This window comes from Ammodytes marinus (assembly GCF_949987685.1).
Source record: "Ammodytes marinus genome assembly, chromosome: 3".
Classification (NCBI taxonomy): domain Eukaryota; kingdom Metazoa; phylum Chordata; class Actinopteri; order Uranoscopiformes; family Ammodytidae; genus Ammodytes; species Ammodytes marinus.
Genome location: NC_137232.1, coordinates 36,465,297 through 36,486,217, shown reverse-complemented (window position 1 = coordinate 36,486,217; position 20,921 = coordinate 36,465,297). Strand labels below are relative to the sequence as shown.

The following is a 20,921-nucleotide window of genomic DNA, read 5'->3' as shown; positions in this document are numbered from 1 at the left end:
TCAAGCAAATCCTGAACATCTATGAACCAAAACTTTAAAACGTCGGTCAACTGAATAAACACAAAACTATATAAACTACAGTCAGTGAACTGACCTCAGTGTCTCCAGTCTGCAGTTTGGACTCTCCAGTCCGGCACAGAGAAGTTTCACTCCTGAATCCTCCAGGTTGCTCCAGCTCATGTCCAGCTCTATCAGATGGGAGGGGTTGGATTTCAGAGCTGAGGCCACAACTTCACAGTGAGTCTCTGAGAGTTCACAGAGAGAAAGTCTGTAATGACACATTTATTACAAAATGTTATAATGAAACAGTTTGACACTTCCTGATTTGAGAAACATTTGCTCTTCACGTCAGAGGTTCAGCTCGTCTTATCTCAGTGTTTGACATGAAACAATAGTTCTCATCACTCTCTCACCTGCAGATATTCAATCTTTGTTTTGCTTTAATCTTGCAGATGAAGGATTTCTTTTAATTCATCAACCTGCCAGGGACTACAGGTGAAAATTAGCCTGCATGGCTAAATCTGGCACATTTACATGTTGAACTTTGGTGCTCATGTTTATCAATGTGCGCTGTCCCTTCTAAATAAAGAAATCGAACACCTTTTTGCATTGAAAAAAGCATTTAATTGTGTTAGAAATATGGAGAAAGTGTATTTAGTATATTTTCTTAAAGTATATTTAGTTTAACAATTAAACATTTTAATGCAATAGACTAGAAGTTGTGTTAATCGAAACGATAGTTACGTATGTAACTACGGTTCTATGAGTTCAGGATGACCACCAGAGGCGGTGCTTACAGCACTGGATGTTCCATTGCGCGCATGCGCAGGTCGAGATCTTTATACCAACAAAGTCACCTGTGACACCCGGGTGACTCCGGGAATGTCTATATATTCCGGAAGTCACCAGAGGTTCTGTTCCAACTGGATCTTCTCGCGGTGTCTGAGAAGTCTGAGTGACAGAGAACTCTGGCGGTCATCCGGAACTCATACAACCGTAGTTACATACGTAACTATCGTTCTATTTCGTTCCTACTGACCGCCAGAGGCGGTGCTTACAGCACTGGATGACTTATACCAAAAAGGTCACGAAGAGTACTCATCAATTAAGGGCTTGCAGCCATCAACAAGACAGCTGTCATCCCACAGGATGAGGTGCAGCAACATTTACTCTGTAGAGCCGCGCAACGTACATGATGAAGACCATGTAGCCGTGGCGCAAATGTCCTGCCGTGAAATCCGCCTCAAGGCAGCCCATGATGTAGCCATACTCCTGGTAGAGTGGCACTCAACGGCCAAGGCATGGGGAGCCCCTGTGCTCTATATGCATACAAGACCACATCCACAAGTCAGTGGGAGTGTCTCTGTTTGGGCAGGGCAGCCCCCTTCCTGCGGCTCCCATAGCAGACAAAGAGGTATTTGTCTTACGCAAGCTGGTTGTTGCCACAACCTATGCCCTAAGCGCCCGCACCGGGCACAGTGGGTCTGACATTCTTTCTGCACCCCCTGGTGAGCCCAGGGGATTGAAAGCAGCCAACTCGATCGATTGGTTTACATGGTGGGGAGACAATCGTTTGGATAGGAAGGATGGAGTTGGCGAGAGCACCACTCCTGACCCTTCTACATGCCAGCGCAAGCACGCCTGGCTCACTGACGAGGCATGGAGTTCACCGACCGATTGCAGTCGCAACGGCAAGGAGGAATGCCGTCTTCATAGACAGCCGCGTCAGGTCTGCCTGACTCAGCGGCTCAAATGGGGGTAGACCTAAGGCCCTCAGGACTACTTGTAAGTCCCATGATGGTGCCCTCAGGGGTCATGGTGGCTGAATGAAGCCTCTGGCCTCCCTTCAGAAACTGCCTGACTAGGTAGTGGGACCCTACCGTCTGGTTATCCACCCCTGCATGTGCGGCCGATATCGCAGCCACATAGACACACAGGGTGGAAGCAGCTGCCCAACACAGACTGCAGAAAGTGTAGTATCACTATCACTGAGCAAGTCCATGGGACTTCACCGTGTGCCATGCACCGCTGTGAAAACGGCTTCCACCTGTTTGCATAGCGCCATGTAGTGGAGAGTGCCCCTGAAGTCAAAAAGGTATGGACCTCTGACTGGTCGCAATACGTCAACAGTGGGTCCTGGCTACCAGGAGCCCCACGCACAGCTGCAGGCGCCCCGAGTTCGGGTGCCACATGTGTCCGCCTACCTGAGACAGAAGGTCCTGTCTCCCTGGAAGGCACCAAGGCTCTCCTTGAGGAGTTTAGTAACGCTGGGATCCATGGCCTTCCTGGCCAATGTGGAGCCACCAACCGTAACTGCAATGCTGGACCCCGTCCAGTGTTGCCAGTAAAAAGAGAATTGGGGGAAATGCTTAAGGCAGGCTGACTGGCCAAGCGTTAGCCAGAGCATCCTGCCTTAGGGGACTGGTCCTCTCCATCTAGGAGGACCAAGGGGGACAGTGGGTCATCTCTTCGGAAGCAAAGAGATATGCCACTGACCTGCCATACTTGTCCCAATCATGCCTACCACCTCCGAATGGAGTCTCCACTCCCCGGGGGTGGCCCTTTTCTATCGCTGTATTCCGGACACCTGGAACTTGGACAGCTTAGATAATGATAATTAGATAATGCTGAGGTCAGCATACTTATCAATCGAAGGAAGAGGCTGTACTCCAGCAGCCTCCCTTGCATGAAGTGCTGTAGTAGCTGCTGAACGGTAGCTACGCGCTACGGAGAAAGGCAGGCTCGCATGGCCGCCGACTCGAGCACCAGCTGAGCAGTAATGGTGGCAGGGATGCTGCCACACACTGTTTAATATACGCAGAGCCAGGGACGGCCCAACGGAAGAACCCTGACTGGTACACCTTGCCCAGAAATGCAAAGGGGAGGACCACCTGTGACATTGGGCAGTAGGGACTTGAAAGTAGAGTCCCTCAGGGCTATTGACACAACCAGTCCGCCTGAGCGATAGACTGGAGGACCCCTGCAACACGCAGCATGGGGAAGGAAGAATCGTGAGGCCCTGATTCCGCCGTCTTAGTCCAGAACGGGGCGACCCCGCCCCACCTCCTGGTACCTGAACTTCGGTTGAGTAGAACCTACCGAGCATCGAGTAGCACCCCCAAGGACTCTGGGGGAGGGCGGAGGCTGGACGCCGACCTCCTGGCGCCTGAAATGCAGCTGTAGCGCAGCGTTACGGCGCTGTACAGAATGTGCTGAGAAGCACTGGCCCCTTGATTGTCCACCTGAACGTGGTTGAAGCTATTGGCACGGGGTACCACAAAGGTTCCCGGCCTGGAATCAGGCAGAGGTGCACGTCGCAGCGTGCAACTACTGTCTAGCCTGGTCAACCTGAACACTTCGCACCGGGCCTGAAGAGCAGCTGGCCGACGTCTGGCCTGGGATCACTGGAAGAGAACGGAGGGTCTGTCGACACACCTCCGACTGGGACGACTGCGCCAGCCAACCCTGGCGGCGCGCCACGTCACAGCTGACATCAACCTGCCTAGCCCTTTTCTTGTGAAGCGACCTTGGGTACCTTGAAAGGCGCTATATAAATTCAAATTATTATTATTATTAGCTCCCTAAGTCATAATGCAAAGTCTGCAGTGAAGCATCACTGAGGGTCCGTGCTGAGTGACCAGCACCTGACCCCTGTATGGTTTGCGACCGAGCCAGGACTATGTGCGAAAGCAAATTCCCAGACGTCCCACACGGGCAGCAATGTCGTAACTCCTAGTAAGGAGGTTGTCTGTAATCTGGCACTGGGGCCGAGGGCAGCGCACATCGGCTCTCAGAGCCTCGTCTGGGGAGGCAACCAGGGACGCAATAGCAGGCTCAATCGGAGCTAACCAGTCCGAGCCCTAACTATCAGCATTGTGCATGGCTGCCAGAGCTCTGCTGTCACTAGTGTGATGGGAGAGATCCCTTAAATCTGGCCAGCATCTACAGAGCTCAGCGGAATAAGGCTCAGAGGGAGGCACACAGAAACGGAGGATTGAGGAGCTGATCAGAGCTTCATCTAACCCCATACTTGGCGAGTCACGGACAGACACTGACCCTCTAGCCGAGCTGCCCACCTCTAAGAGGTTACAGAACGCAGCTGTGGACAGCATGTCATCCCCTGTAGTGGGAAGGATGCACAGCCGCAAGGTTACTCACTGCACTGGTACCATGAACTGGTTGTAGGCTAGTAGAAGAGCCTCTACCTAGCAGCCTAAGTGCCTGAGACATGAAACTACAGTTCATGCATGGGTTATCTGACAGTGCTTCCCTCAGGTGCTCAACCCTGAGACCTGCAGGGCACTTGTCATGGCCATTCCCCCCTGTATGGAGGTCATGAAGGCGTAAGCTGGCCACTGTTGAGCCAACGAAATATGCATCTGACTAAGGTATGCAACCGGGCTTCAGGCGAGTGCAACCGAACCACGGCGCGACACCGCCAGAATAATACAGCGGCGGTGCAAAACTATAGCGCCCACTAGCGAGCAAATTACAGTAGCCTGCACAGACACGACACCCGTGTGACAGCTAAATAGCACAGTGAAGGCGACTCTTGGAAACCCAAGACGCTCCCTGGCGAGCAACCAATGTATGCAACCGGGCATTAGGCGAGAGCAACCGAGCCTCGGTGTGACACCCATGGACATATAAGAAGGGCGATACCGCTAGAATAGTACAGTGGCGGTGTAAAACTACGCCCACTGGTGAGCAAGTTACAGTAAACATGCTAGAATTTAGCCAAAAGTCGAGCCAGCTAGAATATGCATCCGACTAAGGCATGCAACCGGGCCTCAGGCGAGAGCAACCGAGCCACGGTGCGACACCGCTAGAATAGTACATTGGCAGTGTAACCCTGCCGCCCACTGGCAAGCAAGTTACAGTAGGCTAGGCAATCGAGCTTTGGGCGAGAGCACCCAAGCAACAACGCGACCTGTCGAGCCAATTAAAATGTGTAAACCGAATAAGGTATGCAACCAGGCTTCAAGCGAGAGCAACCGAACCACGGTGCGACACCGCTAGAATAATACAGTGGAGGTGTAACTATGCCGCCCACTGGCGCTAGCAAGTTACAGTAGGCTAGGCAATCGAGCTTTACGAGATCGCACCCACACAGTTCAATTGAATTCAGTTTACTTAAGAAGGGGACAGTGCAAATCGATAAACCACATGATCATACACGGGTTAAAAAAATGCTAGAATTAGCCAAAATGCTATTCTCCATCTGTAGTCCCCTGGCAGTGTCAGCGGCTCTTGGTAACCCCAGCCGCCCACTGGAGAGCAAATCAACGAAGGCTATAGGCAATTGAGCCTTAGGCGAGAGCACACCCAGGCAACAATGCGCCTTAATAACACAGTGACGGCAACGACGTTCACTGGCGAGCAAATTAAGTAGCCTATGCAGTCAGGCTAAGGCGTGAGCTACCGTGCAACACGGCTATAATAACACAGCGGTGTGAAACTAAGCTGCCAACTGGCGACACACTACAGCAGCCTACACACGAGCAACAGTGTGACACGGCTAAATAACACGGTGAAGGCGATTTAGGAAACTAATTCGTCCACCGGCGAGCAATACAACAGCATACTAGTGTGTGCAAAGTACTGTGGCGGCGGCTTGGTACCCCAAGCCGCTCGCTGTCGATTAAATCAGAGTAAGCAACCGGTCGGGGCGAACGTAGCACCCGATCAACAGTGCAACAATGCTAGAAAGACAATACATTCGAGCATACAATTAGCAACCGGGCTTAGCGAAACACACAAGCAACGGTGCGAATGAAAGAATAACACAGCGACTGTGAACCCAGCTGCCGCCTGATCTAATTAAAGCAAGGTGGAAAGGTGATATTAGCTTCCGCGGTAGCCGGGCTACGCGTAGCCTTCACACTTTACTCACCCCTTACCGGCCGCAGCCAAGTCTAACGAATTGCAAGTCGCAGCCCTTGGTGGTCGAAGTCAAATCGAAGCACCAACCCTTAGGTACGAGCTACTTGCGACAAGCTAGTGGTATATTAGCACACAACAATGTGTGCGACCTGCTAGTCCGCGAGAAAATAGAAGGAACAGAACCTCTGGTGACTTCCGGAATATATAGACATTCCCGGAGTCACCCGGGTGTCACAGGTGACTTTGTTGGTATAAAGATCTCGACCTGCGCATGCGCGCAATGGAACATCCAGTGCTGTAAGCACCGCCTCTGGCGGTCAGTAGGAACGAAATAGAACACCTTAAATTTTACTAAATATATTGGAAGTTGCACTAAAGGTATGCATAACTACATTAAAAACATATTTTTCTGTATTTATTTGGATATTATCACTTACCAAAATAGTACACTAGTGTTTAAATATACTTAAAGCATTTAAAATAAACTTATTCAAAGTAACTGATATTGAATTTATAGTACATTAACATACTTGTACAACACAAATATTTAAAAAATATACAGCCAGTGCATTTTATTATATTTATTGTGACACATGGAAATGAAAAACCTTTCAAAGCAAAGCTTCTGACACTCTATGTTCCACATACGATATGCCTACAGGTAGCACTGATAGTCAACTTCAATATTTACATGTATAACAACTGACCTGATGAAACACACCAGGGACTGGTACTCTGCCACACAGGCTTGTACAGTAGGCACTAGGCATGATGGGAGCATCACTTCATCCACCTCTCTTCTTACCCTGATGCACCCATCACTCTGGAACAGGGTCAATCTGGTCTCATCAGACCACACAACCTTTTTTCATTGCTCCAGAGTCCATTCTGTATGCTCCCTGGCAAATTGAAGCATTTCATCCTTTTAAGCCCCACTGATAAGTGGTGTTCTTAAGGCTACACATCTGCATAGTCCATATCCCTTATGTTCTCTGCGCATTGTGCATGTGGAAATGCTCTTAATTTCACTATTAAAGACAGCCCGGAGTTCTACTGTCGATATTTAAAATTTTGATGCAACCCATTAGTTGTATCTATTTTAATTGATCTCCCAGTATGATCATTAAAGATTTTTTCAGACCACATTTCTTCCTCAAAAATGACAGTTTGCACTTATTTATCCAGATCCAGATTTTAATAATGCGTTGGACAGTTCTTAACAAGATTTTAGTAGTTTCATCTTCTCCTGAGTAGTTGTTTTGTTTTATACAGGCCAATAATTTCACCTCTGAAACAGAGTTACATCTTTTCGAAACCAGAGCATATGTCTTCTGACATGGTTCTTTACAGTTTTTTTCGATCGCTAAACCACAGTGGGCACAACTGGAGCTCAATGTGCAAAACTCTAACTACAGTCTGCACTACCAACAGTCACTGGAGCTGAACAGTTCACTTCACCTGCAAAACAGGCTCAGTGCAGCAAACACTATGAACCAGCCTCACTGAGATAACACACACTGTCACTCAGAACCTGCTCAGAGTACAAACACTAGCATCAAACCCCAATACACAAATTACAAACTTTTAATCTTTACAGTTTGAATGATATGAGTTATTTCACACAAATTACATAATATTTTCTTTGATGAAAGGGTGAAATTCTTTCACATGAAATTGTTTATTTTATAACATACCATTTCTTTTAGGAAAACAAAAAGAAATTAAAATCAGAAGTTTGCTTCAATAGATACACATTTTGTAAACTTTATTGAAAACATTTCCAAATGTAGTATTTATCTGTTTAATATTCTATAATTGTAATACAGAAATCTATCCTGTAATGTTGTCATTTACTGTAAGGATGCAACTCTATGCTGTTTGTTTGCTGGAAAATTCGTATTACAGATGCAATTTTAGATTTTTGCAGATTGGGTTGCACTCTCAACCCTGCCTCTCTCAATGAGAGACCATGATTCACAACAGGGTCTATCAGTGTTGCCCTTACTGTATTTCATCAGACATTACAGCTCTATGTCTTCTAGGTCTTCCTCCACACATCCACACTCTCACTGCCACTCTTCTACCTCCAACATCCTGTCTTCCTGGGTCCATTTCCAAAGAAATATATATATTTTCGAGCTTTCCCTTTATACTGTATATATGTTCACTAACAAGTCTAAAACAAGACATCTTAGTGTTTGAGTTGAAATTGCAATCCGCAGTGTTTGAAAGGGATTCATTCTGTTTTGAATGTGTGGTTTACAGTTGTGACAGCAGCAGTGTGTTAGCATTTGAAAAAAGTGCTGGAAATCCACAGTGTTGTGCAGGCTGTGGTTAAGCCATGAGATAGGTGTGTAGAGTTTTGAAAGTTGTGTATAAGCAATGAAAAATGAGCTAAAACGAGCTACAGTTTGGTCCGAATGAACCGCTGCTCTGCATACTGTTGTTAGAGTTTTGCACTTGTCGTTCCAGTTGTGCCCACTGTGGTTTAGCAATCGTAAAAAACTGTAAGAAATAAGAAGCTATTCACTGCATCAGTTAGGGTTAAATAAGTTGTTGTCACCGCGAAGTCCCTTACATCCGTGCATACAGTAGTGTATTTAAGTACACTTATTGTAATGCAATATTATATATATTTTCTGCATTCAACATCTGAAACAGCTCAAGAACATAGGTGACAAAATACAACCAACAATTTCTGTACTAAACAAGTGAAACACTATTTTATGAATAAGAAGAATAAAAGCTTTTGTTATGTGTATATGTATAGAACTAATCCACACTTTTTAATAATATTAATCACATCTGGACTTACAGAGCCTTTCTGCAGTTCCTCACAGCTGGAATCAGTCTCTGTCGTCCCTCTGGTGATGTGTTGTACTTCTTCAGGTTTAACTCATCCAGAACCTCCTCTGACATCTGCAGCATGTAGGCCAGAGCAGAGCAGTGGATCTCAGAGAGTATCTTCTCTGATCTGTTCCCTGACTTCAGGAACTCTTGGATCTCCTGATGAACTGAGAGGTCGTTCATCTCCGTCAGACAGTGGAAGATGTTGATGCTTCTGTCAGGAGAGATCTTAGCACTGTTCATCTTCTTCAGGTTGTTGATGACTCTCTGGATGATTTCTGGACTGTTGTCTGTTTGACCCAGCAGGCCTCCTAAGAGTCTCTGGTTGGACTCCAGAGAGAGGCCATGAAGGAAGCGAACAAACAGGTCCAGGTGGCCATTTTTGCTTTCAAGAGATTTCTCCATGACTCTCTTCAGGAAGACATCCAGGGATGTTTTATTATTGTCCCAGTCTTTTCCCAGGAAACCCTTCAGTACCTCTGTGTGGTTGTTGGTGAAACAGTGGTACATGTAGACCGCAGCCAGAAACTCCTGAATGCTCAGATGAACAAAGCAGTAGACTGTTCTGTTCTCAAAGATCACACTCTTTTCTCTTTTGAAGATCTTGGTACAAACTCCTGAGTACACAGAGGCATTTGTGACATCCAGACCACACTGCACCAAGTCTTTTTGGTAAAACATGATGTTTCCTTTCTGCAGTTGTTCAAACGCCAGCCTCCCCAGCTTCAGAAGAAGTTCCCTGTCTGCCTCTGTTAGCTCAGGACTGGTACCATGTCCCTCTTCATACTTCTCTTTCTTCCTCCTAGTCTGAACCAGAATGAAGTGTGAGTACATGCCAGTCAGGGTCTTGGGCAGCTCTCCTCTCTGGTCTGTAGTCAACATGTGCTCTAGAACTAGAGCAGTGATCCAGCAGAAGACTGGGATTAGACACATGATGTGGAGGCTTCTGGATGTCTTGATGTGTGAGATGATGCTGCTGGACAGCTCTCCATCACTGACTTTCTTTTTGAAGTACTCCTCCTTCTGTGGGTCAGTGAAGCCTCGCACTTCTGTCACCCTGTCAACACATGTAGGAGGGATCTGATTGGCTGCTGCAGGTCGTGTGGTTATCCAGATGAGAGCCGAGGGAAGCAGATTCCCCTGGATGAGGTTTGTCAGCAGCACGTTGACTGTTGACTTCTGTGTGACATCAGACACAACCTTCCTGTTCTTGAAATCTAGTGAAGGTCTGTTTTCATCCAGGCCGTCAAAGATGAACAAAACTTTACAGAGAGCGAGCTTCTCTGCTGTGACCTTCTGTAATGTTGGATGGAAATCATGGAGCAGCTTGAGAAGACTGTACTGCTTATCTTTGATCAAGTTCAGCTCCCTGAACGAAAGCAGAATCAGCAGACTGACATCTTGGTTTTCTAAGCCCTCTGCCCAGTCCAGAGTGAACTTCTGCACTGAGAAAGTTTTTCCAATTCCAGCGACTCCATTCGTCAGGACGACTCTGATGCGTTTGATGGGCCCCTGTTGGTCAGGTAAGGCTTTAAAGATGTCGTGGCACTTGATTGGAGTGTCATGGAGGGTCTTCTTCTTGGAATCGGTCTCAAGCTGCCTGACCTCATGTTGGGTATTAACCTCTTCACTCTGTCCCTCTGTGATGTAGAGCTCAGTGTAGATCCTGTTGAGGACAGTTCCACTTCCTGTTTGATCAGTTCCTTCAGTCACACGTTCACATCTCCTCTTCAGACTGATCTTAAGTTCATCTAGAACCTCCTGCAGACCACCACTCACTAAAGAAGAGACAAAACAAAGAAAATGTGACAGAAGGGTGATTATGTTCATTGCCAATATGAAAATATCAGAACTATGGATATGAACAATATGTTGACTCGACAACCGACGTTTGACATATTTTGAAAATCAGGGGGTTTTCCACTTATTTATTGCCAGTTTTCTTATTGGTTTTAAATTCCAACCATTAACATGCTAAATTCTGACTATTTATGCCATTATGTCAACTGAGCCAAAAACCTTGAGTCTACTACTAGATACAGACAAGGATGCTTTGACTAGCGACAGTGCTCTTGCTTCTCTGCATAATGCCTAAAACGGCTGCCTCCTCCATGTTGGATTCAAACCATATTATTTCGGACATGATGACATCAGCTGGTAGATCTTACTTTTTGAAGTGCTGGTCTGAGTGGCTCTCTGCAGTCCAGGTCTGGTTCTGGATCTTTGTTTACACTCGGGATTCATCTTCCTATGGAGACATTTCTTTATTAATAGATTATTTGTTGATGTTAAAACAAATATCCAAATTTGTCCACAGATAATCTCAGATAACAGTCAAAGTGTTGTTACTTTTCGTTTGGAATTTAACATTCTGTCTGAAGGTAAAATTATTGCTCCATTTATTTCCACTCTCCTACTTTAAAAAACACTGAGTTTTCTAAAGTTTTCTATGATAGCATTTTATCATGCCCTGTCGTATGGATTTTGTGATATTATTAAGTGTTTTATTAAATATTCAGGAACTACTGTTATTATCAGTTCACTTACTGTGTGTCTGAGGGTCCAGGTTCATTACTGAAGTTTAGAGGAAGAGGCATGGACCAGTCACTCTTCATAGACAGACAGCTGGAGGCTCCAGACTCTGATCTCTGTCTCTGGTCCTGAACCCTGCAAACACAAACATGTTTTTATTTACATCAAATGAATCCTTGATAAATACTCAAGAGGACAAAGCCATCCAGGAAGCTCTAAATACACAAAATGCAGGGTAACACATTACAATAAGGTACACAAAATTGTAGTACCTACTACATAGATATGTGTTACCTACTACATAGTTTTTTTTTGTGTTACCTACTACATAGGGTTTTTTTGTGTGCTACCTAACACATAGGTTTTTTTTTTGGTGTGTTACCTACTACATACGTTTTTTTTTGTGCTACCTAACACATACGGTTTTTTTTGTGTGTTACCTACTACATAAGTTTTTTTTGTGCTACCTAACACATAGGTTCATTCTCTAAACTGCAGCCTAAGATAAGACAGGATGGTGAATCTTGCACACACAAAAAAAACCTATGGAGTAGGCAGTGTTGCCACAGTTACTTTGAAAAAGTAATCAGATTACTGATTACTAGTTACTCCTTAAAATAGTAACTTAGTTACTTCAAGATTCAATATTCAAGATTTGTATTAGTGTCCCAAGAGGGCAATTTGGTTTACAGCGAGGAGAGGCGACAACACATAACAGTACAAAACAGTGACGGACGCAAACATCACAACATGTACGCAGGCCTGGGCACTAAAGTGCAAAGTGCAAGAATCAGGGAGAAACCAACACAACACAGTCAGTTCCTTTCCCTCCACAGATTAAGACGGGCCACGCTGGGGATAGAGTCTTGCTGTACGGCAAAACTCGCCCGAGATATGACCAGAGAGTTCGGGCTCTTAGTAAAGAGTGTTCCCGCTCTGAGAAGGCAGTCCAGGGCAACTTTCTCCTACTGTTAGCCATGCTCCGACAGTTAGACACAGGTCATACCATCATAAAATAAAATAAAATCATAAAATCAATAAAATCAAATAAAATCATAAAATAAAATAAATAAAACATAAAATCCTAGAATCGTAACATCATAAAGTGCCAAGATAAAGTGCTATGTGGTCAACAGCAAACAATCAATAGCAGCAGAATAAAGTGCAGAGTGCCGTTAGCAGCAATGCCCACAACAGCAACAATATCAACAATACAGTAATATAAACACCATCAGCAATATAAAAAATCGAAAACCCAGTCAACAATAGCAGCATTTATCTGCTGCAGGCAGCATTGGTTGCTCGAATCGAGGCAGGGGCAAAGGAAAACTTGTATCTGTTTTTGGTGGTCATAGGGACACACAGGCGACGGCCAGATGGCAACACCCTATATTCAGAATTAAGAGGGTGGGCACTGTCTTGTCGTATGGACCTAGATTTTTTGAGCAACTGTTTGCAATACAAAGGATCAAGGATACTTTACTGATTACTTGATGTTAAAAGTAACTAAGTTAGATTACAAGTTACTTTAAACGTTACTTTACAGGTTTTGAAACCCATATATCTCAATTTAAAACATGCACATATTAAGAATCATTGAAAATATATAAAATAAAGCTTGTAGGCTAGTAGCCTATAGGCATACTGTTTTAAAAATAATAAAAATTATGGTTTAAAAAATTTAATGAAAATAAATGCATTCCTCCAAAGTGCAAAGACAGTAGCAGTGTCTTTAAACTTAACGTGCTTGGCCCTTCACTCTCATGCATTCATTTGACTTTTCTCTGCGATGTCTCATGTGTTGATAGACTGGGTGTGTGCGGCCACCGGTCGCCACGTGACTATACGTTTCCAAGTTTTAAACACTTCTATCTCTTCAACGTCACCGTACCCGAATCCTAAATATCCCCATAGCAGACGCTATATTTCATGGGGGGGGGGGAACATTTGTTTTGCGCCACAGTTCATCTTAGACTCGGCCGTAATTCTGCTGCACACACACACACAGACACACACACACACACGCTGCACGTCAGAGACGAGGGGCGCTACCAAAAAGACGAGAGGAGCGGTTGGAGCAGTTGGAGCGTTTAGAGACACATGCGCGCACATTTATTTACATTAAATCGCAATCGCAGTCATTTGTGCAGTTATGTAAAATGTTTCACTAAGGAAAATGACAGAAAAAGTAACGCACAGTGACTTTGATGAGTAACTTTAATCTGATTACTGGTTTGGAGATAGTAACGCGTTAGATTACTCGTTACTGAAAGTAACACATTACCGGCATGATGGCATCACTGGTAGTAGGTAACACAAAAAAAAAACCCTATGTGTTAGGTAGCACAAAAAAAACCTATGTAGTTGGTAACACATATCTATGTAGTAGTAGGTACTACAATTTTGTGTACCTTATTGTAAAGTGTTACCAAATGCAACTGTAGAGAATTATGAGGTTTAACGTTTAACATTTGTAAAATGTAAAATAGTCCCAGATGTATCACTGTTTGAAGTCACAGAGAAAAATACTTTGCAGGGCTGTGCGCTTATTTTTTTTAAGTGGTTGCACTGGTGCTAGCAAGAAAAAAATTCAGCAGCACAATTTTTTTTTGTAGCACACAAAGTATGATTGAAAACTTGCATAACCTTAACCCTTGCCTTTTGCTCCTATTACCTTTGAGTATGTCATCTTGGTCTCATTTGAGATTCTCAATCAATATTATATCCTAGTGTGTGCAGTAATAATTGTAGAATAATTAATAGGGGTGCACTGATTGCAATTTAGACAAAACATTTAACCTGCCTGTAAGAGCCAGTTTTTGGGTATCTATATGTTGTCATGTCATGTGTTGTCCACCTGGTGTCACTGCCCTATTGCCTGGGGCACAGGTATAAAAGGTGTGTCACTTGATTGTTTGTTTGTTGTTTGACCCCGGAAGGGCTCACGGTTTTTGAGCGCTAGAAGCTGACAGTTGTTATCACTGAGGAACTAACAAACGTATTCCGTCATAGACATTATAAATGTCTATGTATTCCGTAATCAAATGTACCGTAATTGGTGTCAAAATAAACGGTCTGCACCGGAGATGATCGCTTGGTTCAGTCATTGTTTTAACAACCACAACTAGGCTACAAACATTGAGACACACAGCGCGTCAACAAGTCACCCGGGAGTCAACCACACGGAGCACACTACACACATATTGGATGTGGCTCCTATATTTGTCAAAAACCAGCCGTTTATTCAAAACTAGCCGTTGGATCTGCAGAAAACCCTCGGCAAGTAAGTGAACTAATACAGAGGCGGCACAAGGACTTGGAAAGCTACCGGTAGCTTTGCGCAGCAGCGGCTATTGTACCTTTTTGGAGGACGTTTTCGGGCTGCGGATGGACCGGGAAGCTGTTGGGATTTCGGTGGACGGCGTCTGGAGGCTGCGGGACTTCGAGGAGAATCGCCGGCGGGAGCTGTCAGGGCTGCAGCTACATCATCGGGTCTAACCAGGGGCTACGGTGTTAACGCTGGAGGCTACGGCTGTGGAGTACATCGTACGCAAGCTACTGGACGGCGCACACCGCAACATTAAAGGGCAGGTACGTGTAGCGCTACACTGGCCATTTAAAATGTGTGCACACATGCCCGGGCTCTAAATCCAATGCATTGGTGACAACTGACGTGACGGTAGACTTTGCATTGACTTGACTTTTGTGTCGCGAACTATTGAACTGATTTGTGACTGTTGGTCATCATGGAGGGGAACGCAGCATCGGACATTGTAAACGGGACTGGCAAAATGCCAACTGCTAAAAAGGCAAGTAGCACTACTGGTGGTGCTGAGGCACTGCCACCAAAGAGGGTGGTTAAACTTACAGCAAAGGCGCTTGTTGGTAAATTAGACAGTTTACAAAAGGAAAGAGTAAACAAACTAAATCAAGCAGGTGTGATAAGAAAAACATTGCAAGGTTTAATGTTGAATAATGAAGAAACTGAGGTAAAAAATGCTCTTGACAAACTGATAAAGGTGTGTAATGAGGCTAAATTCAGCCATGATTCTTTGTTAACCCTTTTGCCAGCTGAAGAAAAAGCAAAGCATGAAACCTGGTTTGAAGCAAAAATTCTGTCAAATAATTCATCTATTGCTGAGGCTAAACAGTGGGGTTTATGCAATGGTCATTTCGGTGTATATTCTGGTCATGTGGAGGATGATGTCTGTCCTGATGACAGTATTTCAAATGTGGGTAGCAAACACTCAGGTCAAAAGAGCCACTGCAGTGGTACGTCAAGCACCGCATCCACTGGCCGTATGATAGCCGAGGCCGAGACAGCTGCACTTCTTGCTCGCCAAGCTGTCCTCAAAGAAAAACATGCTTTGGAGGAACAGCAACAACAGCTCAAAAGCAAGATGGAGGAGCAGCAACAACAGCTCAAAAGCAAGATGGAGGAGCTTGACTTGGAATCCGACCTTGCTGCATCTAATGCAAAGTTGGCAGTACTGCAGGCATGGGAAACAAAAGGTTCTTCTTCCAAAGGCTCAGATGGAATGAATTCATATTTTGTAAAGGGAAAAGGGAAAGAGGACTCTGTCATTGTCCTAAATCCCATGGCGAAGGAGTATACGCCTACATGCAGGCCTGTGCAACAAATTCACTGGGCACAATCCTCATTACCACCTGACAAACAAACATCAATGGACGTGCGGCCAAAGCAACCTGTCGTGCGGCCAAAGCAACCTGTCGTGCGGCCAAAACAACCTGTGCAATTGTTAGGAAACATCATGGCAACATCACAGTATGCACAGCGCCAGCCTACAGTTGCTCAGTCAGATAACAAACCAAAACAATATGGTAGTCATCCAAATCCGTCCGACGACATAATTCATATCATGCACAAGCAAAATGAAATAACCGCTGCTCTGGTGCAACAACAGCACTACTTGTCTCTACCACCGAGAGATATTCCCACCTTTGAAGGACACCCTCTCACATACAGGTCATTCATAAAGGCATTCGAGCAAGGAGTTGAAGGAAAGGCAAGCAAAGCCGATTGCCTATACTACCTGGAGCAATATACCAGAGGACAGCCGCGAGAGTTGGTGCGTAGCTGCCAGCATATGGATCCTGAGAGTGGCTATGGAGTGGCAAAGGGTCTCCTACAAGAACACTTTGGCAACCACTATACAATTGCAACAGCTTATATGGAGAAAGCTTTGGCCTGGGAGTCAATTAGAGCTGAAGATGTGGACGCGCTCCAAGCCTATGCATTGTTTTTGCGTGGTTGCTGCAACGCTATGGAGGAGCTCCAGTACTTACAGGAACTTGACATGCCAGTTAACATGAGGGCCATTATTTCCAAGCTACCGTTTAGGACGAGAGACCAGTGGAGAGCCAGAGCTCATGACATTATGGAAAGAACAAACGACAGAGCACACATCAAGGACCTAGTGTCGTTTGTTGAACGCCATGTCAGAATTCTGTCAGACCCATTGTTTGGCAACATACAGGACCCCGGTTTTGGAGCTGCAGGGCCAAAAACTTTCAACAGGTTTACTGCACAGCCCAGGAACAGAGCTAAGGAAAGTATTGTTGCCTCCACCATAGCTTCTACAAACTTCACTGAAAGAATCGAAGAACAGACAGAAATGGAGAAAGCTGGATGCCTCTACTGTGCTCGTGGGCATTCATTGGACGAGTGTAAGGAGCTCACTGGAAAAGGACACAAAGAAAAAAATAATTTTTTGCGTGAAAAGCGAGTTTGTTTTGCATGTTTATGCGTGGGTCACATGAGCCGTGACTGTGAGAGGCGCATAAAATGTAACATCTGTGGTCAAACTCACCCTACCTTGCTTCATATAGAAAGGCAACCAGCTCTGGACCAGCAAGAGGAACCTGCCAATGAACAGCCTGCTGTAGTCACAACATGTGGACTTATAGGGGCCGGTAAGGTCCAGTCTGCTCTGTCTATTCTTCCTGTAAAGGTGAAGGCTTCTAATGGAAATCATATAATTACAACATATGCGTTCCTTGATCCTGGCAGCTCAGGCACATTCTGCTCTGAACACCTAGCGAAGAAGCTGAATGCTGCAGGTAAAAGAACCAGCTTTCTACTAAGAACAATGGGTCAAGAAAGAGTTGAAACTGCTTACTCTGTGGCTGGTCTAGAGATTGCTGCTCTCGACAGCAGTGATTTCTTTGCGCTGCCAGACGTTCTCATACAGGAGAAGATGCCAGTGACTGCTGACGACAGAGTGACACAGGAAGATCTGTCTAAGTGGCCATACTTAGCAGAGGTTAACATCCAAAGTATTGAGGCAAACGTCGACCTATTGATTGGAACCAATGCTCCCAGGTTACTGGAACCAAGGGAGGTCGTCAGCAGCTGTGGGAATGGCCCGTATGCTATCAGGACGGTGATGGGATGGTCAGTGAGTGGTCCACTGAATGGAAACAGTGGCACCATGGAGGCAGAGTTCTCCTCTGCTCTGGTGAATAGGATCGAAGCAAATAAACTGGAGGAAACGCTTCAGTCTGACCATGCAAATGGAGACGGAACCATCCAACTGCTCCAAGGTGAAGAATATTCTACCACCAAAGATCACAAACTCCAGCTGTACCAAAAGGCTTGTGAAGACCTTGAAGCTAGAGAGAGAATGCGATGGAGAACAGGTATTCTCAATGGGGAAAGGCTTAGCTCACATCACTTTGCTGGAGGAAGCTCCCACTCATGAAACCATAGTTCAGCAGGAACACTATCACAAAGAGACAGAAACTGTCTATTAAAGGTAGCCAAAGAGGTATGTTAATGCATAATGCATAATGGCTCTTTGTTTATTTAGTTGAATTGTTAGTTCCATCCGTCACTAGCAATTAGGGGCCAGAATGTAAGAGCCAGTTTTTGGGTATCTATATGTTGTCATGTCATGTGTTGTCCACCTGGTGTCACTGCCCTATTGCCTGGGGCACAGGTATAAAAGGTGTGTCACTTGATTGTTTGTTTGTTGTTTGACCCCGGAAGGGCTCATGGTTTTTGAGCGCTAGAAGCTGACAGTTGTTATCACTGAGGAACTAACAAACGTATTCCGTCATAGACATTATAAATGTCTATGTATTCCGTAATCAAATGTACCGTAATTGGTGTCAAAATAAACGGTCTGCACCGGAGATGATCGCTTGGTTCAGTCATTGTTTTAACAACCACAACTAGGCTACAAACATTGAGACACACAGCGCGTCAACCAGTCACCCGGGAGTCAAACCCCACGGAGCACACTACACACATATTGGATGTGGCTCCTATACTGCCAATAGCAATATTTGCTGATTCAGAATTATTCCCCTCCCCCATAGAACAATAATATTAATATCTATATCTATATATTTATATTTATATACACATCATTATTATATTAATAATAACAAACATGTTTAGAAAATTTCCTTTTATTTAAAACCAAACTTTAAACTATTGAACATAGCCTATTAAATGAATTAGTAAACATATTTGTACAATTTAGGATAAATGAAATAGGTTGTTTATAGACTACTGTGGACTGCTCTGCAGCTGAATGACCAGTTGCTTTTTAAGCTAGAGCACTGCAGGGCTGTGAGCGCTAACTTCCTGTTTGTATCTGCTTCAAAATAAAAGCAGTAGCTTCTAAGCAGTGTTGTGCAGCGCTCCTCTGTGTTTCAAAGACAGCCTCTCCTCATAAGCTACCTGTCGCACAAGTGCAAGTAGCATTGTATTCATCATCGCACGTGATCAATTTTAATAGCAAATGCGATCAAAACTGTCGCACTGTACAGCCCTGCTTTGGGAGTTGCAAACTTGTAGATTTTTCTCCCCTCTCCCACAAACACAAAACTACAGTTACACTTACCTTGAGCCTGAGGGTCCAGGTTCATTACTGAAGTTTAGAGGATCATCTTTGGACCAGTCACTCTTCATAGACAGACAGCTGGGGACTGGAGACTCTGCTCCGTCCTCCTCTTCCTCCATTTTATCACTCTTCTTCTGGACTTCAGTCTAAACTTGCATTGATACAAACACAAGCACAGGAATCTGCCTGTCTACAGGGAAGCAAAACAAAACACTACTAAAAGACTGGTTTCAACAATGTGGGAACCACCTCTCTCTTAAAGGCCTACTTCACCGGTTTGAATATGGAGGTGTATTGAATTCTGAGATCCTATGTAGTATAAATGTGCGAAAAAAATTAAAATCGGTTCATCCTAGCCTGAGAAAAGGCAGAAAGAGTGTTTTTTTTAACCCTATATTTCTCCTTCTCGTGACATCACAGAAAGAGAAATATAGGGTTAAAAAAAAAACGTACTTGTAAATATTACTGTGATGTCACAGTAAAAGACATCACAGTAATATTTACACTGTAAGTTTTTTTTTAACCCTATATTTCTCTTTCTGTGATGTCACGAGAAGGAGAAATATAGGGTTAAAAAAAACACTCTTTCTGCCTTTTCTCAGGCTAGGATGAACCGATTTAAAAAATGTTCGCACATTTATACTACATAGGATCTCAGAATTCAATACACCTTCATATTCAAACCGGTGAAGTAGGCCTTTAAGGTGCCAACACACTGCACACCGCCGCGCGGCGAGTTTACATAGAAAGTCTGCAGAAACCCTGACAACTTCCAACCCATCTCAAACCTCCCATTCCTCTCCAAACTGCTCGAACGTTCTGTTGCCATCCAGCTCAAACAACATCTCCACGCAAACCAACTGTATGAAACATTTCAATCCGGCTTCAGAACTCACCACAGCACAGAAACAGCTCTTCTCAAAGTTACCAATGACCTCCTGCTCGCATCCGACTCTGGCTCCCTCACCATTCTCCTCCTCCTTGACCTCAGCGCCGCCTTTGACACCATCAACCACACCATACTCCTCAATCGTCTGGAATCATCCATTGGCATCACCGGCTCCGCACTTTCCTGGTTCAGATCATACCTCTCAGACAGATTCCACTTCATTTCCATCAACAACTGCACATCCAAAACCATCCCAGTCACACATGGTGTCCCCCAAGGTTCCGTTCTGGGTCCCCTACTGTTCATCCTCTACATTCTTCCCCTTGGTCACATCATACGCCACCACGGACTGCAATTTCACTGTTACGCCGACGATACCCAGCTTTACATCTCCACAGCAACCATCACTCCTGCCATTCTCTCCACCCTCACAACCTGTCTCACTGCAATAAAAACCTGGATGAACAACTTTCTCAAACTCAACTGCAATAAATCGGAAATCATCATCATTGGCCCCAAATCCCGCCTCCCCTCCACCCAAGACATCTCACTTTGCATTGATGGACACACAGTCACTCCCTCCCCCCTGGTCCGGAACCTTGGAGTCATCCTTGATCCTACACTCTCCTTCATACCCCACATCAAGAACATCACTAAAATATCTTTCTTCCACCTTCGTAACATTGCACGCCTCCGACCCATTCTCTCCCCCTCCACTGCAGAAACACTCATTCATGCCTTCATCACCTCCAGACTGGATTATTGCAACAGCATCCTCTACGGCCTCCCCTCCACCCACCTCCACAAGCTCCAATATGTCCAGAACTCTGCTGCCAGATTACTCACCCACACCCGCTCTAGAGAACACATCACTCCCATCCTCAAACAACTTCACTGGC

The 20,921-nt window shown here is 45.0% G+C and overlaps 1 protein-coding gene across 1 annotated transcript in view; it reads right to left on the bottom strand.

Annotated features, from left to right (window-relative positions):
- Positions 1-20,921, bottom strand: part of LOC307248737 (NLR family CARD domain-containing protein 3-like) — a 39,497-nt gene that overhangs the window by 8,335 nt on the left and 10,241 nt on the right. Inside the window, exons 2-6 of the mRNA XM_080025223.1 lie at positions 19,134-19,323; positions 11,278-11,397; positions 10,899-10,978; positions 8,699-10,508; positions 95-268 (exon numbers count right to left, since the gene is read on the bottom strand). Coding sequence (XP_079881349.1) covers positions 95-268; positions 8,699-10,508; positions 10,899-10,978; positions 11,278-11,397; positions 19,134-19,252 — 2,303 coding nt within the window. The 5' untranslated portion in view covers positions 19,253-19,323. The remainder of the gene's footprint in view (positions 1-94; positions 269-8,698; positions 10,509-10,898; positions 10,979-11,277; positions 11,398-19,133; positions 19,324-20,921) is intronic.